The 24191-nt window shown below is 36.7% G+C and overlaps 1 protein-coding gene across 14 annotated transcripts in view; it reads right to left on the bottom strand.

Moving 5' to 3' along the window:
- The window catches only part of TRPS1 (transcriptional repressor GATA binding 1), a 257236-nt gene continuing 233433 nt past the window's right edge, over nt 389-24191 (bottom strand). For all 14 annotated transcript variants that reach the window (XM_021088993.1, XM_021088998.1, XM_021089000.1 and 11 more), the window contains 2 exons: nt 10371-10493; nt 389-7022 (listed from right to left, as the gene is read on the bottom strand). In XM_021088993.1, the coding sequence (XP_020944652.1) occupies nt 5961-7022; nt 10371-10493 (1185 nt within the window). In that variant the 3' untranslated portion in view covers nt 389-5960. The remainder of the gene's footprint in view (nt 7023-10370; nt 10494-24191) is intronic.

Genomic DNA, 24191 nt, shown 5'->3' with positions numbered 1-24191 from the left:
TTAAACTTCAAAAGCAGGACTTTTTACATATTGTTACAGAATCATTACCCAAACTCAACACTCAATACGTGATACTCAATAAATGTTTTTGAAATAAACACAATTTTTATTGTTAATCTTCCTAAAGAAACTAGTATATATATTTTTTTTTTACACAAAATCTATCAATAAGAGATTGATTGGTTAAAGGAAAAAAAAAAAAAAAGCAAAGCAAAACAAAACAAGTTGAGAGAATCCAGGCTTTTTCAATCTTAGTCATATTCTTTGAAAATGGTAATTTGATTTCACCGTCTCAATTCACCAGAGCCTATCTATAAATACAATGGTCTGTATTTCCCTGTCACTACACGGGTGAAAGTGAATCCACATAAACCATACCAACACCATATGTGTAACTGGTGGTAAAACTTTATTATTCAAGTTTAGATGTAACAGACATCTTTGCTGCCTGAAGATTGTTTGCATAAGAAATACACCAAGAACATGTTTGTGAGTAGAAATGAACATGCACTATGAAAACAAAATTAAATAAAACAAAAAAAAATTCCATGTGTTGTAAGAACAGAACTATTATAGCCAACATTCTAATATTCAAATCAGGACTACAAATTGAATTTTTTTTCTTAGCAACATGAAATCATTCCATATGAAAGACATTTTCTGCTGGTGAATATTGCTGTAAGTGAATTTTACATTGGCATTTTGAGATGTTTCCCACCCCCATCCCACGCCCCCCCAAAATTATCCATGTTATCAAATAGTCCACTCTAAGGAATTTGGCATTTCTTATTGTGATATTTGCCTTGTTGGTAGCCATTAAGAAACTATGGTTTTATCAGCCTTGTAATAGTTTTGCCTCTTCATAGCCAACACTATAGGCTGCCTAGTTATGATATTTACAGCTCATCTTTAATAAAAATGACCCCAACTTTTCCTGGCCCTTGAGAACTGAGAGTTTAAATAAGCCCCTGGGCCATATAATAATACTTGGCACTCCCATGGTGCCTTTCAACCAAGGATCTCAAAGTGCTTTACAAACAAGTACTACATTACCATTATTATTATTATTAATATTATTATTATTAATAATATATTTTTCCCATTTTACAGGTGAGGAACCTGAGGCACAAAAAGAAAAAAAAGTGATTTGCTGCAGGTCATATAATGAAAAGAACCAGGGGTAAAAATCGGGATCCAGTTTTAGGACTCATGGGTCTTGAAGGACCGTTTTCTCTGATGAAGGCTAAATGTTATTTCCATGTAAGGTTACTCTTGCTTTTCTCTGGTGTAGGACGGAGTGAGGCTTACAGCTCTACCTTTCCTTTTAAGAGAACAACACGTGAGCATACATGATCCAGTCTCCACGTGTGGATCAGCGTTGAATTTCACATTTTCTTCATCCCTGACTTGACACGCGTCAACCCTAGCATCTTCCAGAGGGCTTAATTACTGCAGATAACTGTGGATGCTTTCTAAACAACGGACCCCTATCAGGAACACATGAGTCCACTGTCCAGGAGACAGTAACGGAAAACCAAAAGGAGGCGCTCTGCAAAGAAGCTATGCCTTCTGCCCTTGGCCAAGTCTTTCTTTGGGAAAATTACACAGCCCTTTCAAGTCCCGATGCATGTCTTTCTAACTCCTCATGTATGGTTGCCTGCTGATAGAACTCCACCTAGTAGTACCTACCTTTGGTTAGCATATTGAGTTGCCTATTCAGGTTGGATTTCAATTCCTCCATTTTCTCCTGTGATCTAGGACAGTCAGCAGACTTTCACCAAGTTGCTCACCAAAGATGCCTGGCATTTTTTTGTTTCCCCCAAGGCCCTCAACCCAGAGACAGGAAGCTGTGAGCTCAAACTTGAGGCAAAAAGCTGGCGTAGGGCACCGAAGCTGACCACCAGCCGTGGAACGTCAGGTCTTTCCCCTCCTGAATTGTGTTAATGTTCGCTAACTAAACAGGCAGGCAGTTCTGAGGTCTTAAGACAGGTCACCTTGTGGTGTCTTGCAGCCACACAGCAGGAGCCTAATCATTATTTTAGTAGCAGTATTGATACTCTTCGACTAATTAAGGAAAACGTCCTCAGGCATTTAAAAATATATATACATTTACTATTTTGGGAGCTGTATTTGCATTGGATCCTAATAGATTATGTGCACATGTGCAATCATGAACATAATGTGCTACCACAGGCTTTGACAAAGAGCTGTTAAAGATAATCACTTTTTTTTCTTCTTCTCATTAATATTACCTTAGAAAAGAATCCCCATGCTTGTTTTCTAAAATCTACCTTTACTAAAAGAGAATAGTTTAGAAGAAAACATCACTATCTTAAAAGCTGATTTTTTTTTTTTTTTTAAAGAACATCTCAATATGTCATGTAGAAAGAATGGGCACACACTCTTCCTTCTGAACTACGGAGTTAACATGTTAACTGTGAGAGCTCCATCCTTTGCTCATATACTCAAGAGTCATGTAGTGTCTCCCAATCCACAATCTTCTGAGGTGGGCTGGCTCTTGATGATTTTTCTATCCCAAACAACAATATAAATAGATGGGTGAGAGATGAAGAGAGAAAGAGTGAGAAAAAGGAGAATGAAAATGCATTGAGCTGGTCCTGGCCTAAAGTTTGATCCAAAGCCTGATTCAGAATATGGATGTGTACTTTTAAAAGACTTAAGAGTTTTTAAATGGCACACAATTTTATCTGGCATATAGTTTTTATCATGGGGAAAGCCTTTTCCAAGAGTTATTCTTAAATCATCTTGAGAGTCCTCAAGACAAACAAACAAAGATTAAGTAGCCTAAACAGCTCATTTAAGATCACGAATTAAGACAAAATGATTCAGAAATCTTAAACCCAAATAAAAATAAAGATAACAACCAATAATGTTTGTAATTATCTTGAGAGCTGGAACAAAGGCTTTCTTTTATAAGTCAAAAAACAAGGGGTACTTTCGTGCCGTGATGACTTTTCATCTGTTTTAATAGCCCAACCTCTTCTCCATCGAAACACGAAAATAAAATAATCAAGAATAGAGGAACACAAAATAAGGTCTATTGTATCAATGCTATCTAAGAATATTCTACCAAAAGTAGACTGACCATAAATATTTCAAGAATAGTGATATGTATTTTCCAATGCTAACCATTACTACTTATCTGAGAAAAAAAAAATAAAAGGTGAAAAAAAAAAAAAAAGACGTACATGCCAAAAATGAACAACCAACTGTGTCTGACACACTGGAGAAACTGCTTAAGAAGTAGTTTTGCCCAAAAACATCATACCTGTATTATGGCCTAAGTGAACCAAACTTTGAATATTTTCTGATTTGAGCAGTCCACATATAAAGCTTTAAGAATTGCCACAGTGCACTTTGTTTCTAAACCTTTCACTAAGAAATTTAAATGTTATTCTGTTGTTTGGGACATCACCTCTTGTTTAGATCTTGAATTGCCACCTCCCAGTCTGCTTATACGTTTTGAGATGCATTCATCAAAATTCCTAAGAAAGGTAAATTCCATTACATAATTTGAATGTCAAAAGCCCCTCATTCCACCTCTTTATCTCAGTTCATGTGAATTATATTAGAGCTACTTGACAGGTGAGATCAGAATAGGACCCTTTGAAAATGAAACTGAAGCAGAAGGCTTAGTCCTGATTTCTCTCTCTCTCTTTCTTTCTTTCTTTTTTTTTTTTTAACATGAAAACAAAAATGCAAGAATGAAAATGACAACACAACATCAGAAAGACATGTTTAACTTCATTCACTACCACAGTCACAAACTGGTTGAACTCTACCTGCCATCCAACTTGAAGAAATGAAGACCTGGCACTGTGAAAGAGAAACAAAACTGAAACAAAACAAAACAATACAAAGCAACTGCGAATTAATGTAAAAATGGAGTGCAAATGCGACTACAGAATGCAATAAAAATACCAGTGCTGCAGATTCCAGCAGCACTTATCAAAATAATTTCTGAAATGTTTCATCCGAAACATAGACAAAGCAATAAAAAGAGGATATATGTTTATCATTTTAAGCATAACAATGTGAGTTAAGAGCTTAAAAATTAAAAAAAAAAGTACTTGGAATGAATAGTGCTACCCTTTTTTTCCTAAGTATGCATAAAAATATTTTCATTTCCTTCTTGTTTCCATACCATTATACCAAGAACTTTCATTTGTTTCATGTTACCGTTTACAACTTTAATGCACACACACACACACACACACACACACACGCACACACACACACAAGATATCTACCGCAATAGAAATAGTTGCTTCATTACCTTGTTTGCTACATTTGCAAATGTAAACAGCTAGGCAGAGCCAGAACTGACTCTAATGCATGATGGAATATCTTTGTTGCATACGTACACTGTAGAAAATAATTATTCAATATGTCAGGCACCATTATTTGAAATGTAATACATTAATATTTACTAGAAAAATAAGGTTTTTTTTTTTTTTCCTATTTGTTCTCCCAACTTCTTTAATGAAATAAGTTAATCTGACAGTGCATCCAGTAGCTTGTAATATCTTCTACATCTCCGTGGCAAAAAATAAACTACTGGTTGGGACAATATAATGCAAATTATTAAAGTCAGTCCTTGTACATACATCCTTGTAGCAAGCATTGAGGCTCGACTAACAGCACCTTTAACCAATTATTTAATGTTCAGTTATTTAGCCCTATTTCCCTGAGCAGTTATGCTGAGGCTTTCCCTTCATGGATAGTTTTACAAAGCCTTAAGTATTAAAAGTACTATGAAGAACATACTTCTAAGAATTCTATTTAATGCTACTTAACTAAACCTGTATAAATCTAATGAAGGATTGATTGGTACACATACCAACTGTCAGTCTGTGGTAACGTAACCTTAGACGCTGCCTGACCACAAAGTTTGGAAATTATATTTAAACCAAAATAAAATAAATAAATACAGCAGGTTACCTTGTGGAGAAATACCATGTGTTCTCAACAAAAGAAGGCCATGGTTTGAACTTTTGTATTCATCTACGCTTTAAACTGAGGGGGATCCCTTTAGTTAGAATGTGCCAAGTAAGATTAGTGACCAAGAGGAAGCTTAAAAAACAAACCCAAACTGGTTCATCAGATACAAGAAAGAAATATGTGGCTAAAAGAAAATTACTACGTAAGCACTGGAGGACACTGTTTTCAAAATTGCATATATATTTGGACAAAATGAACCTAAACTGCAAACAAAAGGACTATTTTTGAAAGGAGTATTTGAACATCTAAAGGACAAAAATATCAGAGAGGGTGTGCATGTGTATGTACAAGCAGGGCTGGCCAAAATCATTGTGCCACCATCTGTCACTTTTCCCACTGTTCTCTCCCCAAGCCTAACCACAGCTCGCATTTCTAGGTCTAAATCTGAAACATGGTCAATGAGAGGAGACTCCTCTAAGAGGGAGCCATTTTCCTTTCACTGCCCTGAAGATTAGATTTCTCTTCATCTGCCTAGGATCTCATGATACTTCTAAACTGAGGCAACAATTTATGGGTTTTTGAACAAATGGGCCAATGGCCAGCCCAATACTGCTTTAGGATCATAGTATGTAAACCCTTCCAAATTCTAGACAGCTTTGATCACTTTCTTTACAAACATAATAATTACAGTCTGGTGATACTTCTTATGGATGGTTTCCACAGTACCCATTCACCAAGATGGTTTTGACTTACTAGGTTTTAACACATGACTATTTACCATCTTCCATTTTTTTTCTCACTGACCATTTGTCTCACTTTTTAACCTTGGTAACCTACTCATCAAAAGAAAAAAAAATAATAAAAAGAAGGGGATTTCATGTTGGATAAGGCAGGCTCTATGAAGTATTTTTTTTAATAGGTCTTCAAAAGACATTACAAGCTATTGAATTCCCATCAAGAAAACCTATTTCTATTTAATTGTGCTAAGTGCTAAGGTTTTACTCTTTAGGTTTTCCGTTTTTTTCCGCTTGTGCATTGTTCCTATGCAGGCCCCTCTGGATATGAGTTGTGAAGTCATATTTGTCCGTGCAAAGATGCTGGCATATGCTGCACTGGAAAGGTCCACTGTCACCATGGCAACTCATATGCAAAGCATACATCACTTCATCCAGAAAGACAATGCCACAGTGCACACATTTTGTTGAAAGTTCATCTTGAGTACTTCTATCAACTTTCTCTGTTTTTACTACATTCAAGGGACCTTCATTTTTTACATTTGACGGTGCCTTCGTTTTCTCCTTGGAGGCACCGTTTGCAGTTGGCCCAGGTCTGGAATGCTTGATCGCCAAATCTAGAGGAATGTCATTGTCTGATCCAACAGCTGAAAAATGAGGAGGCAGATTGAAGGTGGGATAAGGCACATAGTTTTGGCAAGGATTTGGTAGGCCAGGCACATGACTCAAGTAGTGCGGATTCCCAGGAACGGAGAGCTTATATTTACTCCAGAACCGCAGCCAATCAGCTTCACTCTGGAAGTCATTATGTACAAAGGGAAGTCCAAAAAGTGGGTACTGGTACTTTTCAATAGGGCTGCCTGGTGGTGAATAGTTGGGGTGCTTGGCGGGTCTCATGTACTTTTCTATGGGACTGCCTCTCTCAGAACTTCCTTTCCCTTCAGATACGGATGAACTATTTCCTGGGTCTCCAGTACTTTCCTGAGGACTTTTTATCTGAATGTGCAAAGGTTGCATCCTTTTGTGAATATCCAGAGTTTGGCTGACCAGGACTGGCTGCTGAGCAGAATGGCTTTTAGTCAATGAACCCTGGGCTTCGTATTTGCTCAAGCTTGGGAGAGGAATTTCTCTCTGGTGACCCTCAGTTAAATGATCTTCTGACCTCCTCTCTAAGGGGCTTCCGTTGACTTGCTCCTCACTGCCGCCCCTCTGCTGCTTGTTGAGCTGCTCAGCCTGAAGTGCCTCTGGGTTAAGGCGCTTTCGTGTTCTTCTCCTAATAATCTGCTCACCGTTGTTTTGTTTAATGATGTTTAAAGGCCTGGGAGTCTGCGGGGAACACACACACAATACATAAAAGGGAAACATTAAAACATACATTAAAATGCATTAACAATTCCTCGCAAATATAAACCATGCTTAAGTTCAAAGCAAAGATAGGTTTTATGTTATAGATTTACTAAATCTCCTTCTTTTGCCCTAAGCAGGATCAGAGGAAGTAACCGAAGCACACTATTTTACCCTAATTAAATCATGCCCATCTTTACAGAGAGGACTGAAAAACTTTAATCTGCTTGAAAACAGCTTTTCCAAGCTCAATAGATTTTGGAATTGGATCATTTAGTGATAAAACTGTATAGAAAGTTACTTGAAGCAATGTGATTTTTATGAAATATTTCTCAACTTTTGAGTCCTGCACCAAGATGTCAGCACAGTAACAGGGGAGACAAGTTTTTTTAGACAAATGTGGAAAAGTTGTACATTACTGTAGTCTGACCTGTGGCCCTCTTGCCCCTCATTTCACAGGTTGAAGCTTTACCCCTCAATGTGATCATATCTGAAGATAAGGTTTTGAGGAGATAAATGAGGTTAAATGAGGACACAGCCAGAAGGCAGCTACTACAAACTAGGAAGAGGGCTCTCTCTGGAACTCAAGCACACCAGTGCCCCGATCTCAGACTTCTGGCCTCTGGAACTGTGTGAAAATATATTTCTGTTGTTGAAGCCACCTAAATTGCTGGAATTTTGTTAGGCCAACCCCAGGAGACTGATATATATATTCTTCTAAATAAAGGCAAGTGTGAATATAAAATATTAAAGATCATAAATGTAATCAAAGACTAACCAACAGAACTGTAAGAAAAGATATCAGGTAATCGAAGCCATTTCAGTGAGGGAGTTTTGTTTTGTTTTTTTCCTTCTGAGGCATATGGAAGTTCCTGGGCTAGGGGTCCAATTGGAGCTGTGGCTGCTAGCCTACACCACAGCCACAGCAACACCGTCCGAGCCACATTCTTCGATCTACACTGAAGCTCATGGCAATGCTGGATCTATAACCCATTGAACCAGGCCAGGGATTAAACTTGCATCCTCATAGATACTTTGTCAGGTTCTTAACCCACTGAGAGGACTGAAAAACTTTAATCTGCTTGAAAACAAGAGAGGACTGAACAGGAACTCCTGTGAGAAGGTTTTGTTTTGTTTTTTTTTTTAATATTCTTTAAAATAAAATTACTCACTTTGATTTCTTTTCCTTTAATTATATAAGTATCCACTATGGAAGACTTTACTTATGGACAGGTGAAGTATTTGTTTTCTGCTGAAAATCTAAATTTATTTGTCGTCTCAGTTCAACTATCCAAGCTGTCGTTTTACTCTATACTTAAACTGACTTTCACTTAAGTATGCTATTTGACTTAAGCAGTATATGATTGGTATTTATGTACATGTTCAACAGGTGTTTATATTACATGACTTAAATCCATAGTTAAGACTATAATAAAAACTTCCTTGCAGTAAGAGCTCTAACTTTGATTTATAAAATCAAAAGAACATGTTTAATAAATTATTGCATATTTATAGCTTAAAAATTTAGAAGAATCCTTAAATGGGCTAAAATCTGATTTTTCTAAAAGATTACCGAAATCAGGAAATAATTTCTACATAAAATATGAATATAAACTATACATAATTTGTGAATTATACCTAGAAAGGATGCACTTTAATGCAAGAGAGTATTCTGCTATATGTTAAGCAAAAGATAAATCCTTTTGGAATGTTTTTCTTGTCACAAGAATATTTTGAAGGAAAACACATTTGTTATTGACAAGTAAATTACTGGTTTTCAGAATGAAAATGCCACATCTTTTGGCTATTCCATGTTCATTTACTTTGTTCAGAATTTCAGGTTTATAAAGCGCTCATGTTCATATTATAAAAATATGCGGTATTTAATCTCTGTCCTCTAAAGAAATCTGAAATTTGCATTAACACCTTTTTTAAAATTTCAAAATTTTGTGGAAGTCTTTGACAGGAAATGTGAGCCTAACCTTTATGTATTTAAATTTATGATTTAAAAACCCTTCAAAATTGAAAACATCTCACCTGTGGAGAGAGGAATATTTAAATAATTGTAAAAAAAAAAGTTTAGTTTATTTAACAGTTGTTAAAATACCTTAACTGGGAAGAGCAGTAGTTTAATTAATTTTTGGCCTTTGATTGGCCAGAGTTCAATTAAAACTGTTAATGTCAGTACTCATTAAATGGAAGCTTATTACTGTGCTTAACTGGTGAAGGTTAAAATAAAGGAAAGTGATGGTGGTGGATGGGTGGGAATCCTTCTACTAGCTACATGCTAATAACTAAGATTTTTACAGTTTGCCACCAATTAGTATTGTTGGCCTCATGCATTTTTTTAAAGAGTGCTTCTAATGGTCCATTTATGAGGACATTTTGGTCTAAAAATGTATTCCCTGTCGCTGTAATCTATTCATTGCCTTGTGCTAAGAGCTGGGGTAAAAATGCCAAACAAAATGAAAAAGGCAGAGGGAAATAGACTGCTGTTTACTAATCATTCTTATTAATTCCTATTTTTAAAGGCAGCTCTTGTCAACAGATGAACTTTCTAAACTAAAAAAGTATCCTTCAGGAAGTCAAATGCATATAAAGATGGGAGATTTGTAAGGTTAAATTTTATTATAGAATTCTAACAAAAATTTAATTAGAAATAGCTGGAAGTACCTCAGAAAGCCCTAGAAAAAGCCAGAGGTCTTAAAACACAAAGCACTTGTGCACCACAGTCTACTCTGCTGTGTGCTCATCAAGCCCTCAGATGCCTCAGATCCCACTGGAAGTTGCTGTAGAAGCACCTGGCATCCTGGGTTCTAGTTCAGAACCACTGTTTGGAATGTGTCCAACTTCCACCCCCCGCCCCGAGGCAGCCATAATGATGCTCGCAAATTCCAAGGGTAAACTGGAAAATACGCAGATTTTCCCTGCCCTGTATTTTGTACTGAACATGGGAGAGTCCTCTTTAAAAACAAAAAAACAAAAAAAACCTTTTTATATACTTTTGAATATTTAAAGTTTCTCCTATCTACCTAAACTCATTTCACCAAATTCTGATAACCATTCGGTTCACCTCTATGTTATGGGAAGTTCCCAGAGATCAATCATTTTCCTCTTTTATATCAAAAGAAACATTTTGCATTACTAATGGTCTCAAGTGTATCTCCCTATAACATCTAAAGCTGTTCGACCATAAATCACATGTGCATTCAAAGAGCCTGGCTTAAACTCTGCAGGGGCAGGCAGTGCAAGCCAGGGAATGGTACTTATCACGCCACAGACCAGGCTGCTTTATAAAGCTTTTCCTGAAACAGTCTAACAAGTTCTTACCGAGTGAAGCTTCTGGTAGAGGCCACACGCGTTGCATACATATCCGCCATTTGCATTCTTTCGCCAGAGAGAGGTCTTTGTGGTCAAGCAATTGGCACAAAAAACACCCGAGCCTCTACGCCTCTGAAATGGGAAAAAAAACACAAGGTCAGAGGTGAGTCACATGATCAGTGGAGTTAGACCAAATCAACCCAGGAGTTTTGTCTTTAGACTAGCAACAATGACAGTATAAAACCACACTGCCCATAATGAGGTCAGGTTCAATTGTGTTTAATAGGCACCACTGATTTTCATTATAATTAACCCTACAGTGATGGATGAGGTGTGTGCAACACCAAAGGCTTTTCACAGAAACAGCTTTAACTTTTTGAACTTTGGGTTTTGTGCCTTTAATGATGGCTCCTAAATGCTGAACCCTAAAATATACCTTTTAAAAGTGTCAAAACAAAAGTCAAAAGACAGAGCCTGGCAATATGTTTAATATACTTTGGAAAAGGAGGGGAGCAGGCTACCTGAGCTTTAAAATCTAGTCAAGCTCGGGATAAATGCAGTATGTCAACCACTCACAATTCAACCTGATGAGTGTCTTTCTGGATGTCATTCACGAAAGATAAATATTAAGCAACTGTAAGACACTCAATTCTAATTTGGGGTTTGCAATTGTAAAATCTGGAAGAGAACACTTCTATCTCCCAAGACTGAGAGGAACAGTAGAAACTTCTGCCAACTAGAAGTACAGCATTACGAATGGGAATCCTTAAGAGGGGTCTGCTTAAGCCAAACAACATAGTCCCATCAATGGCTATTTATTTATTTTATTTGACTCAGACTTGGAGATTGCAAACGTTCCTGAACACAAATTGATTTTAGTGGGTTGAAGTCTGTAATCACCAGATTCAAAAAGAAATCCAAGAATATTTAAAAGTAGATCATTAGTATCGCTTGTTCCATTCTTGCTATTAATGATTCCATTAAACTTCTCACTGAAACAAAAGTCAGGCTGTGTTTGGAGGCGCAAATACTAACAGGCAGGAAATGGAACTCTCTTGCTGTTTTAAAAAAAAAAAAGGCAGCTTGCATCGCAATTCTGCTCTCCTTTCTCTAGGAAGCAAAACCTTTAATGATAAAATATGCATGTGAGATAAGGAGTGGGAAAAGTCTTGCTGGAACCCAATTTTGTTATAAATTTAACACTCTAAGTCAAAATTTCAGGGATTCATAAAATTTAGGCAATTTATTTAACTTGAGTCCATACTGTAGACGAGTGGTGTCCTTGCCAAGAAAATACAATGGTTATAATTGTACTCTGATACATTTCAAATGGAAAGCTTTCTGCAGACATAATTTTGGCTTCAAGACTGGAACACTTTCTTGGCATTGAAAGGGCATTTGATTCATCGGGTGTTTCACAATGTATCACTAAAAAGACCTGGTGAGCAGCCAGTTCCCTATAGGGTAATTTTTCCATCCAGATGCAAGTGCTATCAGAGGCCCTCGTCAGCTAAACTAATTATGATCTTGCAATTGCTGATGCCTGCTCACTCTAACATTCGACATCCTCCATTAATCATCAATACAAGGAAAATGAATGAAACGTAAAGAAATGAGGGCTGGTAAGCTGCACAGCCATAAAAATCTGAAATGAGAGCAATAATTTAACAAGATTGGGGGAATGTTTTTAGTGAGCACAAAGTCAGGCTAACAATTGCCCTTTTCAACCAAGAACACAATTTCATTAGTGTAGCAGGTTGTGCTACTTTAGGTGATGTAATAAAAGCTAGATTTTTCACAAAGATAATCTCTGGCTCCCCCTTTTTCCCTCCCCCCTCCACACAAACCAGGACTAGGAATATATCGTAAATTTCTCAGTCTCGATAAAAGTGACACAAAATGCTGGGTGTTGGTCCTCGAAGTCCCAGTTGGGACATACTGAAAAGTACAACTACTATTTCCCCCAAATCAATGACCTATTAGAAGCTGTGGTTTATCAAACACTCTGGGGCCCCCTTTACTGACCTAAGTTGGGGAGCCTAGTTTGGTGATAACTATGAAACTTCCCTGGGGCCATGCTGTCTTTTTTCCTAGATCTGAGTAACACGTTTGGCAAATAAATACCAATTTGATCCACATAAAGGCAATGTAAATGTCCATTTGGAAACTAACACACATATGCGGCTGAGGCTCACATCTGAATGTCAAACCGTTCACTCCAGCCTGCTTTTCTTTCTTACGCCCTGGGTGCTTGACACAGCATGCCAAAGTGGGTATAATCCTGGTTTCAGAGAACTCTTCAATCCTTTCACAATTTTGTGTTAATTCTCTTGCAAAGAAAATGCCTTTCATTAGTTCGAGAGAAAATCCTGAAATTACAGCACTCGTTTCCACAGGCATATCTTGCATTAAGCAGCACTTGTGATCCAAAAAAGGCTGATATATTTTAGGTAAACCGTATCTTATTTTAAAAACATCAGGAGTACTTTAGATTCACTTACTCGGAGTCAGTATGGCATGGGGGTTAATAATCAGACTTAGGAGTTAGACAACCTATATTCAAAGCATGTCTCTGTCTTTGCTGGGCACAACTTTGGGTAAGTTACTTAACTGGCAGTGCTTCAACTTCCTCATCTTTAAAGTGCGAACTGCTGTGAATATTATTTTGGGCAAATGGATGCGATTAAAACAATGCCAGGGATGTAGTAAATGTTCAATAAGTTAGCTTTCCGTCAAAGGGGATTCAGTTGTGTTTCTTTTGTAAGAGAAAAACATTTTGTTAGTTTCATTTTTTATCTCTCTAACCCACTTATTTTATGTTAGATATGCTTAAAGCCTACAGTTGGATTTTATCACATACATTTCACTTGTGTCAATCTTATCAAATATGAGAATGGAAAGTTGAGTCAGAGTGAAATATCTAGGTGTTCACACCTAGAATTCAATAGGAGCATGCTTGTGTGGGGGCGGAAAGTGGGAGGTAGGTGAGAAGCATTTCACACATTAAGTTACCTCCCATCTAAACAAATGTATTACTTTGGTAAGCATGGCCAAACCTTACGGTGGGCACATTTGGAATTTCTGGAAGCAGCAGAGAAGGTGGGAGAAGTGGACAATCCTCTTAGCTGAGTAGCCACAGAATCACAGCCCAAGCCACGTCTCTCTAAAGCACAACACAGATGAGAGCCCTGACCCCAGCGAGAGCCATACCGTGTACAGTGCAACCCGGTTGGACAGAGCACAGCCTTTCTTTTCAAGTTGCCAACATCTTCAGCCTAATCAAGCACAGAGAAGCATTCTGCTGCCAATGGGAGGCAGAAAAGAAGTCTCCCCTGCCCCATTTTTTAAAAATATGCTTGTCAAAGAGAAAGGCACTGAAGACTTTAGTCATACTTTATCAGGCATGACAGTTTCAAAATATTTTGTTGTTCTCCTTTATACTATGTTTAAGAGAGCAATTATGTCTGCTAAGAGTCATCAAATATTCTAAGTAATAAGTACCTAGGACAGTGCTCTCTGTCTTGAGTGGTTAAACATGAATAAAGCTGAAAAGAATCTCTCTTGCTATTATTTTTATCATTAGGAGTTACTCCTATTTTTGGAAAAGAAAAAGTCCTGAAAAAATTCGTTTGAAATGACTTCCGTTTGGATCAAAAAATTTATCTTCATTTGGGCAGAGATGGCCAATGATGCCATAGAAAATAAAATCAAGAGAATGAATGTTCCAGTCCTATATTCCACACTTATTTTTGAGAAGCAGCTGAAGCCAGGTATTTTCTGGGTCCTGAGGATACAAGGTCAAGTAGAGGGAAGCTCCACCTCCCCTGTACTGTCACCATGCATTGCCAACAGCTCTCTGTGTGCATGTGTTTGTTTAAATACTACAATAGTTTTCTCCTTTTCCTACAAGCTGATTTTAAGAGTTAATAATAATTTGTAACTCCATGACTTTGTGCAGGAGAGACAAGGATAAGGACACTTCTGGGAGAGGAAAGGACAGGAATAGGTAGCTATAAGATAACAGCGATGGAGTCCCTGGGAGGTACATTTCGCATGGTCCTAACTCTCACTTCAGGCTGAAAGAAAGCTGGACTCTTACACATCCAAACCTATATATAGTCATAACATCCTCTGTCCCTGGCCTTCTCTAAGGGCGCCTTCTAATTCTATGGAGATTCAATAGAGGGCAAGAGTGAAGGAAGGTTGGCCAAAACCCCAAATCTACATAAAGTCACCTCAACTGAAAATTTCTCTAGAGGAAATTTTGGAGCCAACAATTCAAGGAACTGCTTACTATTTTATTTATTTTATTTTATTTTTACTTTTTTGTCTTTTTAGGGCTGTACCCACAGAATATGGAAGTTCCCAGGCTAGGGGTCAAATTGGAGCTGTAGCTACCAGCCTATGCCACAGCAACACAGGACCCAAGCTGTATCTGTGACCTATACCACCGCTCAGGGCAATGCTGGATCCTTAACCTACTGAGCAAGGCCAGGGATCAAACCTGCATGCTCATGGATCATAGTCAGATTTACTACCTACTGAGCCACAATGGGAATTCCCATGATCACTTTTTTTTTTTTTTTTTTTTTTTTTTAATTTTCCCACTGTACAGCAAGGGGATCAAGTTATCCTTACATGTATACATTACATTCACATTTTTTTCCCCACCCTTTGTTCTGTTGCAACATGAGTATCTAGACAAAGTTCTCAATGCTACTCAGCAGGATCTCCTTGTAAATCTATTCTAAGTTGTGTCTGATAAGCCCAAGCTCCCGATCCCTCCCACTCCCTCCCCCTCCCATCAGGGAGCCACAAGTCTTTTCTCCAAGTCCATGATTTTCTTTTCTGAGGAGAGGTTCATTTGTGCTGGATATTAGATTCCAGTTATAAGTGATATCATATGGTATTTGTCTTTGTCTTTCTGGCTCATTTCACTCAGGATGAGATTCTCTAGCTCCATCCATGTTGCTGCCCATGATCACTTTTAATTTCAAGATTTAATAGTTTGCCTATTGGCCTACTGACTTTTAGGTGGCATTTGTGTGGCTACCACGTTATTTCTGTTGGCTGATAATTTCCTGTGTGAAAAAGGAAGGATGGTGGTAGAACAGTTAATGGCTGGGAATTCTGAGATCTGCCCCATGACTGGCCCAGTATGGGCCAATCTCGATTACTGAGAATTCTTTGAATCACTTATTTTCTTTCCACATTTCAAATATATTATAACCACCACCCTGATTTTCACAACAGCACTTTAGGTGATAAATTTGGACAATCATCTATGCCAGGATTTGAAACAGAAAATGACATACTCATCTTTCAATACGAATTCACTTTAGGAGTTCCCGTCGTGGCGCAGTGGTTAACGAATCCTACTAGGAACCATGAGGTTGCGGGTTCAATCCCTGGCCTTGCTCAGTGGGTTGGGGATCCGGCATTGCCATGAACTGTGGTGTCGGTTGCAGATGTGGCTCGGATCCCTAGTTGCTGTGGCTGTGGTATAGGCCGGCGGCTACAGCTCTGATTAGACCCCTAGCCTGCGAACCTCCATATGCCGTGAGAGCGGCCCTAGAAATGGCAAAAAGACAAAAAAAAAAAAAAAAAAAAAACCCAAAAAACAAAAAACAAATACACTTTACATCCAATATAATTGGTTTTTCTCCCACTGTAGTGTGTACCAAGAACTATAATGACAGAATAACAATAACAATAGCAGAACTTTAGTCTTTAGGTTCACAGCTAATCACTGTATGGTATCACTATCATGAAATCTTTTCTCAAAGCTTCTGATTCCAGTTTTGCTGTTAGGGGGCTTAAATTCTGTCAGTTACAGATCCCTCTGTGTTGAGCTCTGACATGTGCTGGTAAACCGAGATGTGTCCTTAGAAAAGAGCAAGAATGAAAAAAAAAGTTTTAAATTGGTTCAGCTGTTTTTATTGCTTATTTTATTATTTGAAGACCAGCCCCAAACAAACACTTTAAGGTTTTCACATTTCATTATTAATGTAGAACTTATTCTATCTGATTAATAAAACGTAAATTTGATTGAGTTATTCATTCAAGTGGCTTAACATTTAGAGACATGGATATTCATCTCCAAGATAACTAAAAGTCCGCATTGGTGAAGTTGTTTGTGCAGAAATGATCCTTTATAATAGTTTTCTATGAATAAAAACCATACTGAAACCATGTAATTACCTAACAAGCCTTGAGAGGCAGAGTATTTACTCACATTTTTTATGGTTTCATATCTCAGCCATTTTAAATCAAATCAATCTGAAATTTGATATATGTACTGTTAGTCTGGATGTACCTCAAATATCTTTAACTCTTTAAATAATTTCTATGCTTATTCAATTATATCAAGGATCCTTTGAGAACTTCATTTTAGAGAAATGCACAGATGGCTATTATGATAGAAACTTCTGGTACAACTTTGCAGTAATAAAATTTCAGTGGTGAATTTAATTCAGAGAAGGATTATTCAATGTTCACCATGTGCCTGGCAATGCGCTAGAAGGTGGGGTCACAGTGATGTATATGGGAGAGGTGGTCTATAATTTCTCCGTTTCCAGCAGAATTTGCTAAAAACATACTTTATGGGGAGGTAGTGTGATACCAACTGAGATTGTTCATGAACATTGACAGTTTAATTCATGTAAATTATATGGAAACATTTCTAAAAGAAACCAAAATATTTCCCAAGAATAAATCTCATTTCAAGGCTGAAAGTTATCTAATCAGCAGAAGGCTTATCCTCTGTGCTCCTTTATAAAAATGGCTAATAGTCTAGTTATTTCAGAAACAAACCCTGGTTTGTGGTCCCATCAGTAACAACATCTTATCAATATCACTGGCCTATTAACCCCCGAAAGAGCGGATATAAACAAAATAATGTGTTCGTGGCTGTTATATATAATAGACATTCAATAATTGTTGCTTAAATAATAAATATTATTTTAGTCATTATCACTATTATTCACCACTAAAAGAGACAGAAAATCACTCTCTCCCATTTCCCTCCATAGACCCTATAGGATATAAAGAAAGCAGCACCTAAGACCACTTAAAACAGATGGTGGCTTGCAATGAACACCTTTAAATTAATAGCCAGGATTTTATCAGAAGCATAGGCTGGCCAAAATTTTAGCAGGAGCAGAGTTCTGCCAACAGAAAGCAATAGCTATCAATACCTCGGTTGATTTTTGTTCCAAATAAAATGGTAAAGAATCAGCTGAAACGGGCTGTGCTACAAGTCCATGCCTGCTTTAAAACAACCCTCTATGCCCTCAGACTTCTTGCCAGAAAACTGAAGAGACTCTACAAGGTTCAGCCAAGCACCCATCTTATAATCACCTATCTCAGAGTCTGGAAACAAAACCTGTCTACCCTGCTTATTAAATTCACTTCCTTAACACATCAGCAGTGATCATGGAGACCAGTGTAAACTAAACTGACATCCTTGGCTAAGTGCAATGGAACATCTTCTGTTCCAGGATGTGAGGCAATACATACTCCAGCAACCACATACTATACCCAGGTATGGATGTGCCTAAGACTTTTCCATGGGCACCTCACCACACAGGAGTTGCCCAGGACATGCTAGTGAGCTGAAACATATTAGCTCCATTTCTTCTGAGATGCACGTGGTGACTCGTGGGTGGGAGAGCAGAAAATAAGAGTACCCCAGGTAAATCCCACAATTTAAGTTATCTATCTAGACTCCTCAAATCTTCAGATTTTAGAAATTTATCACACAGCTATATAACCACTACACAGGGCTGAAGGATGACCACCTTCTATCGTCTGACCTACCACCTGTTTGGTAAATAAGCAAACCAAACATCTAATGTCATACACAAGGTACATGACAAATCAGGACTAGAAAAACCCAGATTTTTGGAGTTCTAAGCCCTGTTGTTTCTGTAGCAACGTTCTGCCTTTGTCGTAATATGTATTTGGACAGCTGAAAATGTGGTTGAAGATTTATGTCTGCACTCATTCCATGTGAAAGTCACTATTGTTAAAAAAGAACTGTTCAAGTCTCTCACTGTTTCTATTTCTGCCCCACAGGTCCATTTTCACCCTTCAGTTACAACAATGGCTGGAGAGCTATTCTACAGTGACTGCGTTCTATGCCAGTGCCAAAATCTGACACTGAAAAGGGGGAAAAAAAAAAAGCTTTTTGGAGGCACAGTTAAACAATCTCAGCACCACTTAAGTAAACCTGAGCATGGGAATACAAGTACTGACTGTTTCCATACATTTACTGCAAATGTTGTTTAAACAACATATTTAGCAAACCCATTTAAAAGGAAATTCTTCACATTAGAGAAAATAAAAACCCTGGTGATAGGGACTGTTCTAGAAAAAGGCTAAAGTTCAAGGAGTCCAGCTTCTAAGCACTTAAACAAACAGAGATAACTTATGTATTACCTATGTAGGATTAGCTTTAAAATAGATAATGGTGATGATGGTCATTTTGAAAGAGAGAAAATCACAGATAATAATCAGTAATTGTTTTGTATTAGCTAACAGATAATAACGGGTCCATGAAGTTTTACCATCCTCAAGGTGTATGTATATATCAACAATTTCTAACATTCTTAGGAGTCATAAACTCTTTTGGTAAAATTTATGACACTTTCCCCAGAAATTTTTAAAAAAGTAAAATATTTTACAAATAACTTCAGGCTACTTAAAAGAATGTATTTCATAAAATGTGTCCAAAGATGCCGTATGCATCTGAGTGCCTGCGGATGCCAAGATGAAGGACTGACATATGCTACCTCCATTTAGATTCGAAATGAATCACTTGCGATTCCTATTCTCTCACTTCGCTGACAGAGTAGAAGACTGAGAGTGGGTCTTTGACTTATCTGGTATCAAAAAAGATATCCTAGTCCCTAAGACTTGAAGACTTTTCTAGAAACCATTTTTGAATCAACTACCTGGTAGAATTCTTCTTGCTTGATAACTTTTCATCCCTCCTTCAATAATCACCATCACACATCTAATATTTATCTAGTACTTATTATGTGTAGGATAATATACTAAAGGCTCATTTGACATTTTCCAAATAATCCTAAGAGACAGGCATTCGTATTACTATGATTATTATCTGTCCACTTTACAGATGAGAAAACTAGGGCTTAGACACATTTCTTTTCAAATAGAATATAAAGAAAATATATATTTAAGTATATACTATATTTCAAATACAGAGCCCTAAAGAGCACAGGCTGAGATACAAACCCAGGCCTCCTTGCTTCAGAGCTACAGTTCTTAACCAACCTTGTTTCAGGCCTTAATACCAAAGAGGTGATTGCAGAAATTTTACCAAAAATATTTCCTCATTGCTTGGCTTTGAAGAACTTTATCTCTTCAAACCACCCTATAACAGCTGATCGAAATTACGCAAGTGTTGAGGTACCAGAAAGAAATGACTCTTCCTTGATCAGATATGGCAATGATCTGTTTTGAGGTTGATAAATACAGTCATAGCCAGAGGGATGCAGTATTTAGCTGATGGAGAGGCAGTAGTGGGGAATGGGGGATGGGTCCAGTGCACAGGTTTTTGACCCTGCTGTCTCAAAAATAAAAATAAAAAATATGTGAAAAAAAGCCTCTACATAATAGCAGATATTAGTGCACTGATTTAGCCCCTTAAATTGATAGATAGCGTGGGAAGGCAGCTGTGAATCAGGGTCTCTTTTGTATTTGCTGTAGCTTAGAGATGGGGCCGGAAATATGCTGCTGGGGTTTTGACAAGTCCTCTAAACACACATGTTCAGGTAACAATTTACTAGATTTACTTTATATATTTGTATGTTCCTTGGTGGAAATCTTTTGCAACGTGTGGTGTCCTCATTATTCAAGATAAAATACTGCCCAGTTCTGAAAAAAATATGAGGTCATTTAATCAAATCCCTCAGATCTGAATATGAAAATGTTCATAATTACTTTCCCTTAAACATTTCCCGTATTATTAGACAAAGAAGTACATGTTCTTTATTGACCTATGGAGTGGACTCTAATCCTTTTCATGTGTGATGTAGTTTCCATTTCATTACATAACGGCAAAGACCAAAATATTCTAAACTCTAGAAACGTGTTTTATAGGCTATTGAGTTGAGATCAGATGTTAAAACACAAAATGTAATCTGCTCAGTAGAAAGATGGTAATTGCTGCTTAATCCCACTTAACAAAAAACTTAGAGAAATATTGCTAAATATACCGAAGTTTGAAACAGTTAATAATTATGTTAAAATCTGCAAGTGTATTAATGAGAGACCCTGATACTAAATACGCAATCTGAACAAAATAACTAAATACTTAACAAGACTGTATCAGGAGTACATCTTGTACCATTTTATTCCCTATGACTTTTAAATACATTGGGGGTGTGTGTGTGGGGGGGAGATCTAAGGGAAATAAACCAAAACAATTTAATTTTTGAAGCTATAAATAATTCTTTAAAAAGGTTATCTCGATTTTTATTCAGTTTTAAATTTCCTCAGGATGTATAAAATAAACTATTTAAATACACCTTTCCAAGAGCTAAAATAAGTATCTAATAGAGTATGTTCAAGTGGAAGATGTGTTTTTAAATAAGGGTTCTGTGACTGCTATGGGTAAAACCCAACCTCAGCAGATAATTTCATTACAGAGGCTTTGGGCAGATAGGAAAATTGAAGCTGATTTTTAAAGTTTTAATAACATTATTTTAAAAGGACAACTTGGAATTACGCATTTCCCTTAACAATAAGGATGTAATTTTGTAATAACTGAAATTTTTCATGGGAAAACTGCTTCTTCAATAACTCACACAGTCAATTACACAGGAAAGTACTGCAATCGGGCTGTCCTCCTTTTGCCCCCCTACCCCCACCCCACCCCCCATCCAAAAGCTCACGTGCACGACTTCCTTTTCCATGACCAACTTGTCTGCAGTACCATCTGTAAAAATGCACACATACCTTGTGCTGCTCGTTTCTGCTTTTGCACGTCCATTAGTGGGACTGGCTGCAGCTGCTCAAGAAGAAAGCAAGGATTGTTTTTGCTTTTTTCTAGATGTATGTGTCTCCCCACCAGCACTGCCATATCAGTGCAAGGCAATATATCGTTTTGGGTTGGGGACTGCACTTAATAACTGTCCTTGGACCTGCCTCTCTGTGCGATCTGGAGTTTGTTAATCACACCGTATCACGTACCAAAGCAAGAACTACCTCATCGCATCAAGCCTTCTCTCTGGAGACGACCCCTCAGTCATTCCTACCAAAAGGAACAGTTAAAATCATTCCATGCTTTGACATTTTGTACATCAAGCAGAATATCAGGAAACCAGTACTGAGGCCTGGCTGTACATCCCGAGACATAAACCTCCTGGGGAGTGAGATTTTATTTCATGACGAGGCTCTGAAATTACACCACAGCAACAAACGTCTTTTAAAACTTGATTTTTCCCCTCCCTGATGTTTATATTCTTTTTCTGTTGGCATTACTTTTTTCCCCTGGATGAACACTATTAAACTGTCCACAATCTCTGCAGAAGAGAAATAAATTAGATCAAGAAATGATCCCCAAATTAGTATCTGAAGTGATTTGCCTACAAGAAAGAACACATTCTATTGTGGAATAACATGAATAATAATAAAAAAGAAAACACCATCAATTATCAAGCTTTTAAAAATATTTGAAAGAAAGGTTTCATAGAGAAGCTGAAATTTAAAACAGAATATTTTATAAATGAAACTAAAATACCAATGATGTTGTTAGAATAAAGAGAAAAAGTTCCATGAGTTTCCTGGAGAGTTGAGAATAAATTTAATTAACTACTTATACAAAAGATTGTGAAAAATAAATAAGCAATAAGAATACCTAGGAGAGTGTCTTGTCAGCCTAATAATTATTTATTTCAATAGGTGGAAAATAAGACATCAATACTTTGTGATTCATTTTTATTACTGTATTAGAGTTCTCTTAATTCACACACTCACTCAATTAACATAAATCATAATTACGTGAGAGAATTCTGAATGCCATGCTTACCATGCATCAGACACTGGGTGAGCTGTGTCACCCAGTTCTCTGCTGTTTCTGTAAAATTCCTTCTTTCTCTCTTAATTTCAGAAGATACTGAGTATCAATAGATACTATATTTTAGGAGATACTGAAAAACTAAGCTTTGGACAGGTATATATACATATATAGTTCAATATATATTTACATACGTCTGAACAAAATGTATATAGAGGTCCTTATTTTTACAACATGAAAATAAGTATAAATAATGATCCGAAAACTCTCACAGACAGGTGACTGTCTTAAAGAAAATTTATCACATTAATTATGCATTTTAAAAATATAAATCTCCTCTTCTGCCTCTCCTAGTCTTTCCTTTTTGGCTGTGTTCCAAAAGACTTTTAAGGATTTCATTACATAAACCACTGGTAGTGACTTAGCCACTTACATGAGTTTCTTGAGACTGACACAGATACATATTTCTCATCCTAACAGCTAAGTGGAAATTTGGGGAAGGAATCAGTGGCTTTTGGAAATCTTTAGAACATAAAGAAATGCACTGTAGGCCAAGTTACCTTATCCACATCACTCATGCTAACTGCGGGTAGTTTTCTTCTTTATGATGTAATCACACAGTTTTATATCTATATATAAAATCATAAAATATGACAATGGATATTTAATTCATAGTTTACACAAAGTGGATTCACTTAGGTTTACATAGATCAAGACTTAGAAATCTTTGCATAAGAAATAATATTTGGATAAATTTATATCTATAAGCAATCATTTGGAATTTAACATTATATATATGTATATACATGTGTGTGTATATATATAAAACACATATAGAATATGTGCATACAGATACATATCTAAAATACATATAAGTGTGAATACATACACATATTCCCTTTAAAAAAAGTGGCTTCTAAGTCCTCCAGTTTAATGATTAAAAAAATCCAGGCACTGATGGCCTTATATTTTAAAATGTCTGCTTTTAAAACCAGAAAGTTACACTTCTTTCCAAGGTTAAAGCATTATAACAGGCTAGAAGATAAACTGTCTCTGATGAAAAAGTGAAATTGCAGAATTAATGAATGAATGAAACTTAAGAAACCAGCAGGTAGATTTATATATCGTTAAAGGAATCTGTAGATAATACATGCTCCAAAAAGTTATGTACTCTCTGAAGGAAAAGTTAAGTGGCTAGATTTAACTTCAATCATCCTTATTTTTCTACATATTTTCCAAGATTTCATTGTTTTTATTAGTTGCTATTTTAATATGTAAATACACACACATACATATATATATACACACACACACATAATATTACATATATAAACTTTTTTGACCAGGTGCATACTTCTTTGGCAAAATGAAAATGGAAATAACCATCTTCCTCTAAATTCATCCCAAATGAAGGCAATAATTCAAAAATAAACACAATGGACTGATTGGTACCAGACTAAAATTCAAAGCAATTCACAGTTCCAAAAAAAAAAAAAAAAGTGTGTCCCTTAAACATAAAAGTCCTAACTTTTAAAGAAGAAAATCACCATTAGCAAAGGTTTAGCTAATTAGTCAATCTAATGCTGGGCTTTTATGTTTGTAGGTTTACAAATTTCAGAAAATGACTGAATTATTCCACTTATATCATTAACTTGACCCCTTCCAGGATCTGACCTTCCTAATAGATTTGTTTTATAAGATATGACATCTTGAACAGCTGTGCTATTCTTTCTTGAACTTGACTTTTTTTTTTTTTTTAAGAAAGCATGAAAATAAGACTGATTTAC

This window comes from Sus scrofa, chromosome 4 (genome assembly GCF_000003025.6).
Source record: "Sus scrofa isolate TJ Tabasco breed Duroc chromosome 4, Sscrofa11.1, whole genome shotgun sequence".
NCBI classification, from domain to species: domain Eukaryota; kingdom Metazoa; phylum Chordata; class Mammalia; order Artiodactyla; family Suidae; genus Sus; species Sus scrofa.
This window is presented reverse-complemented; position numbering and strand designations above follow the sequence as displayed.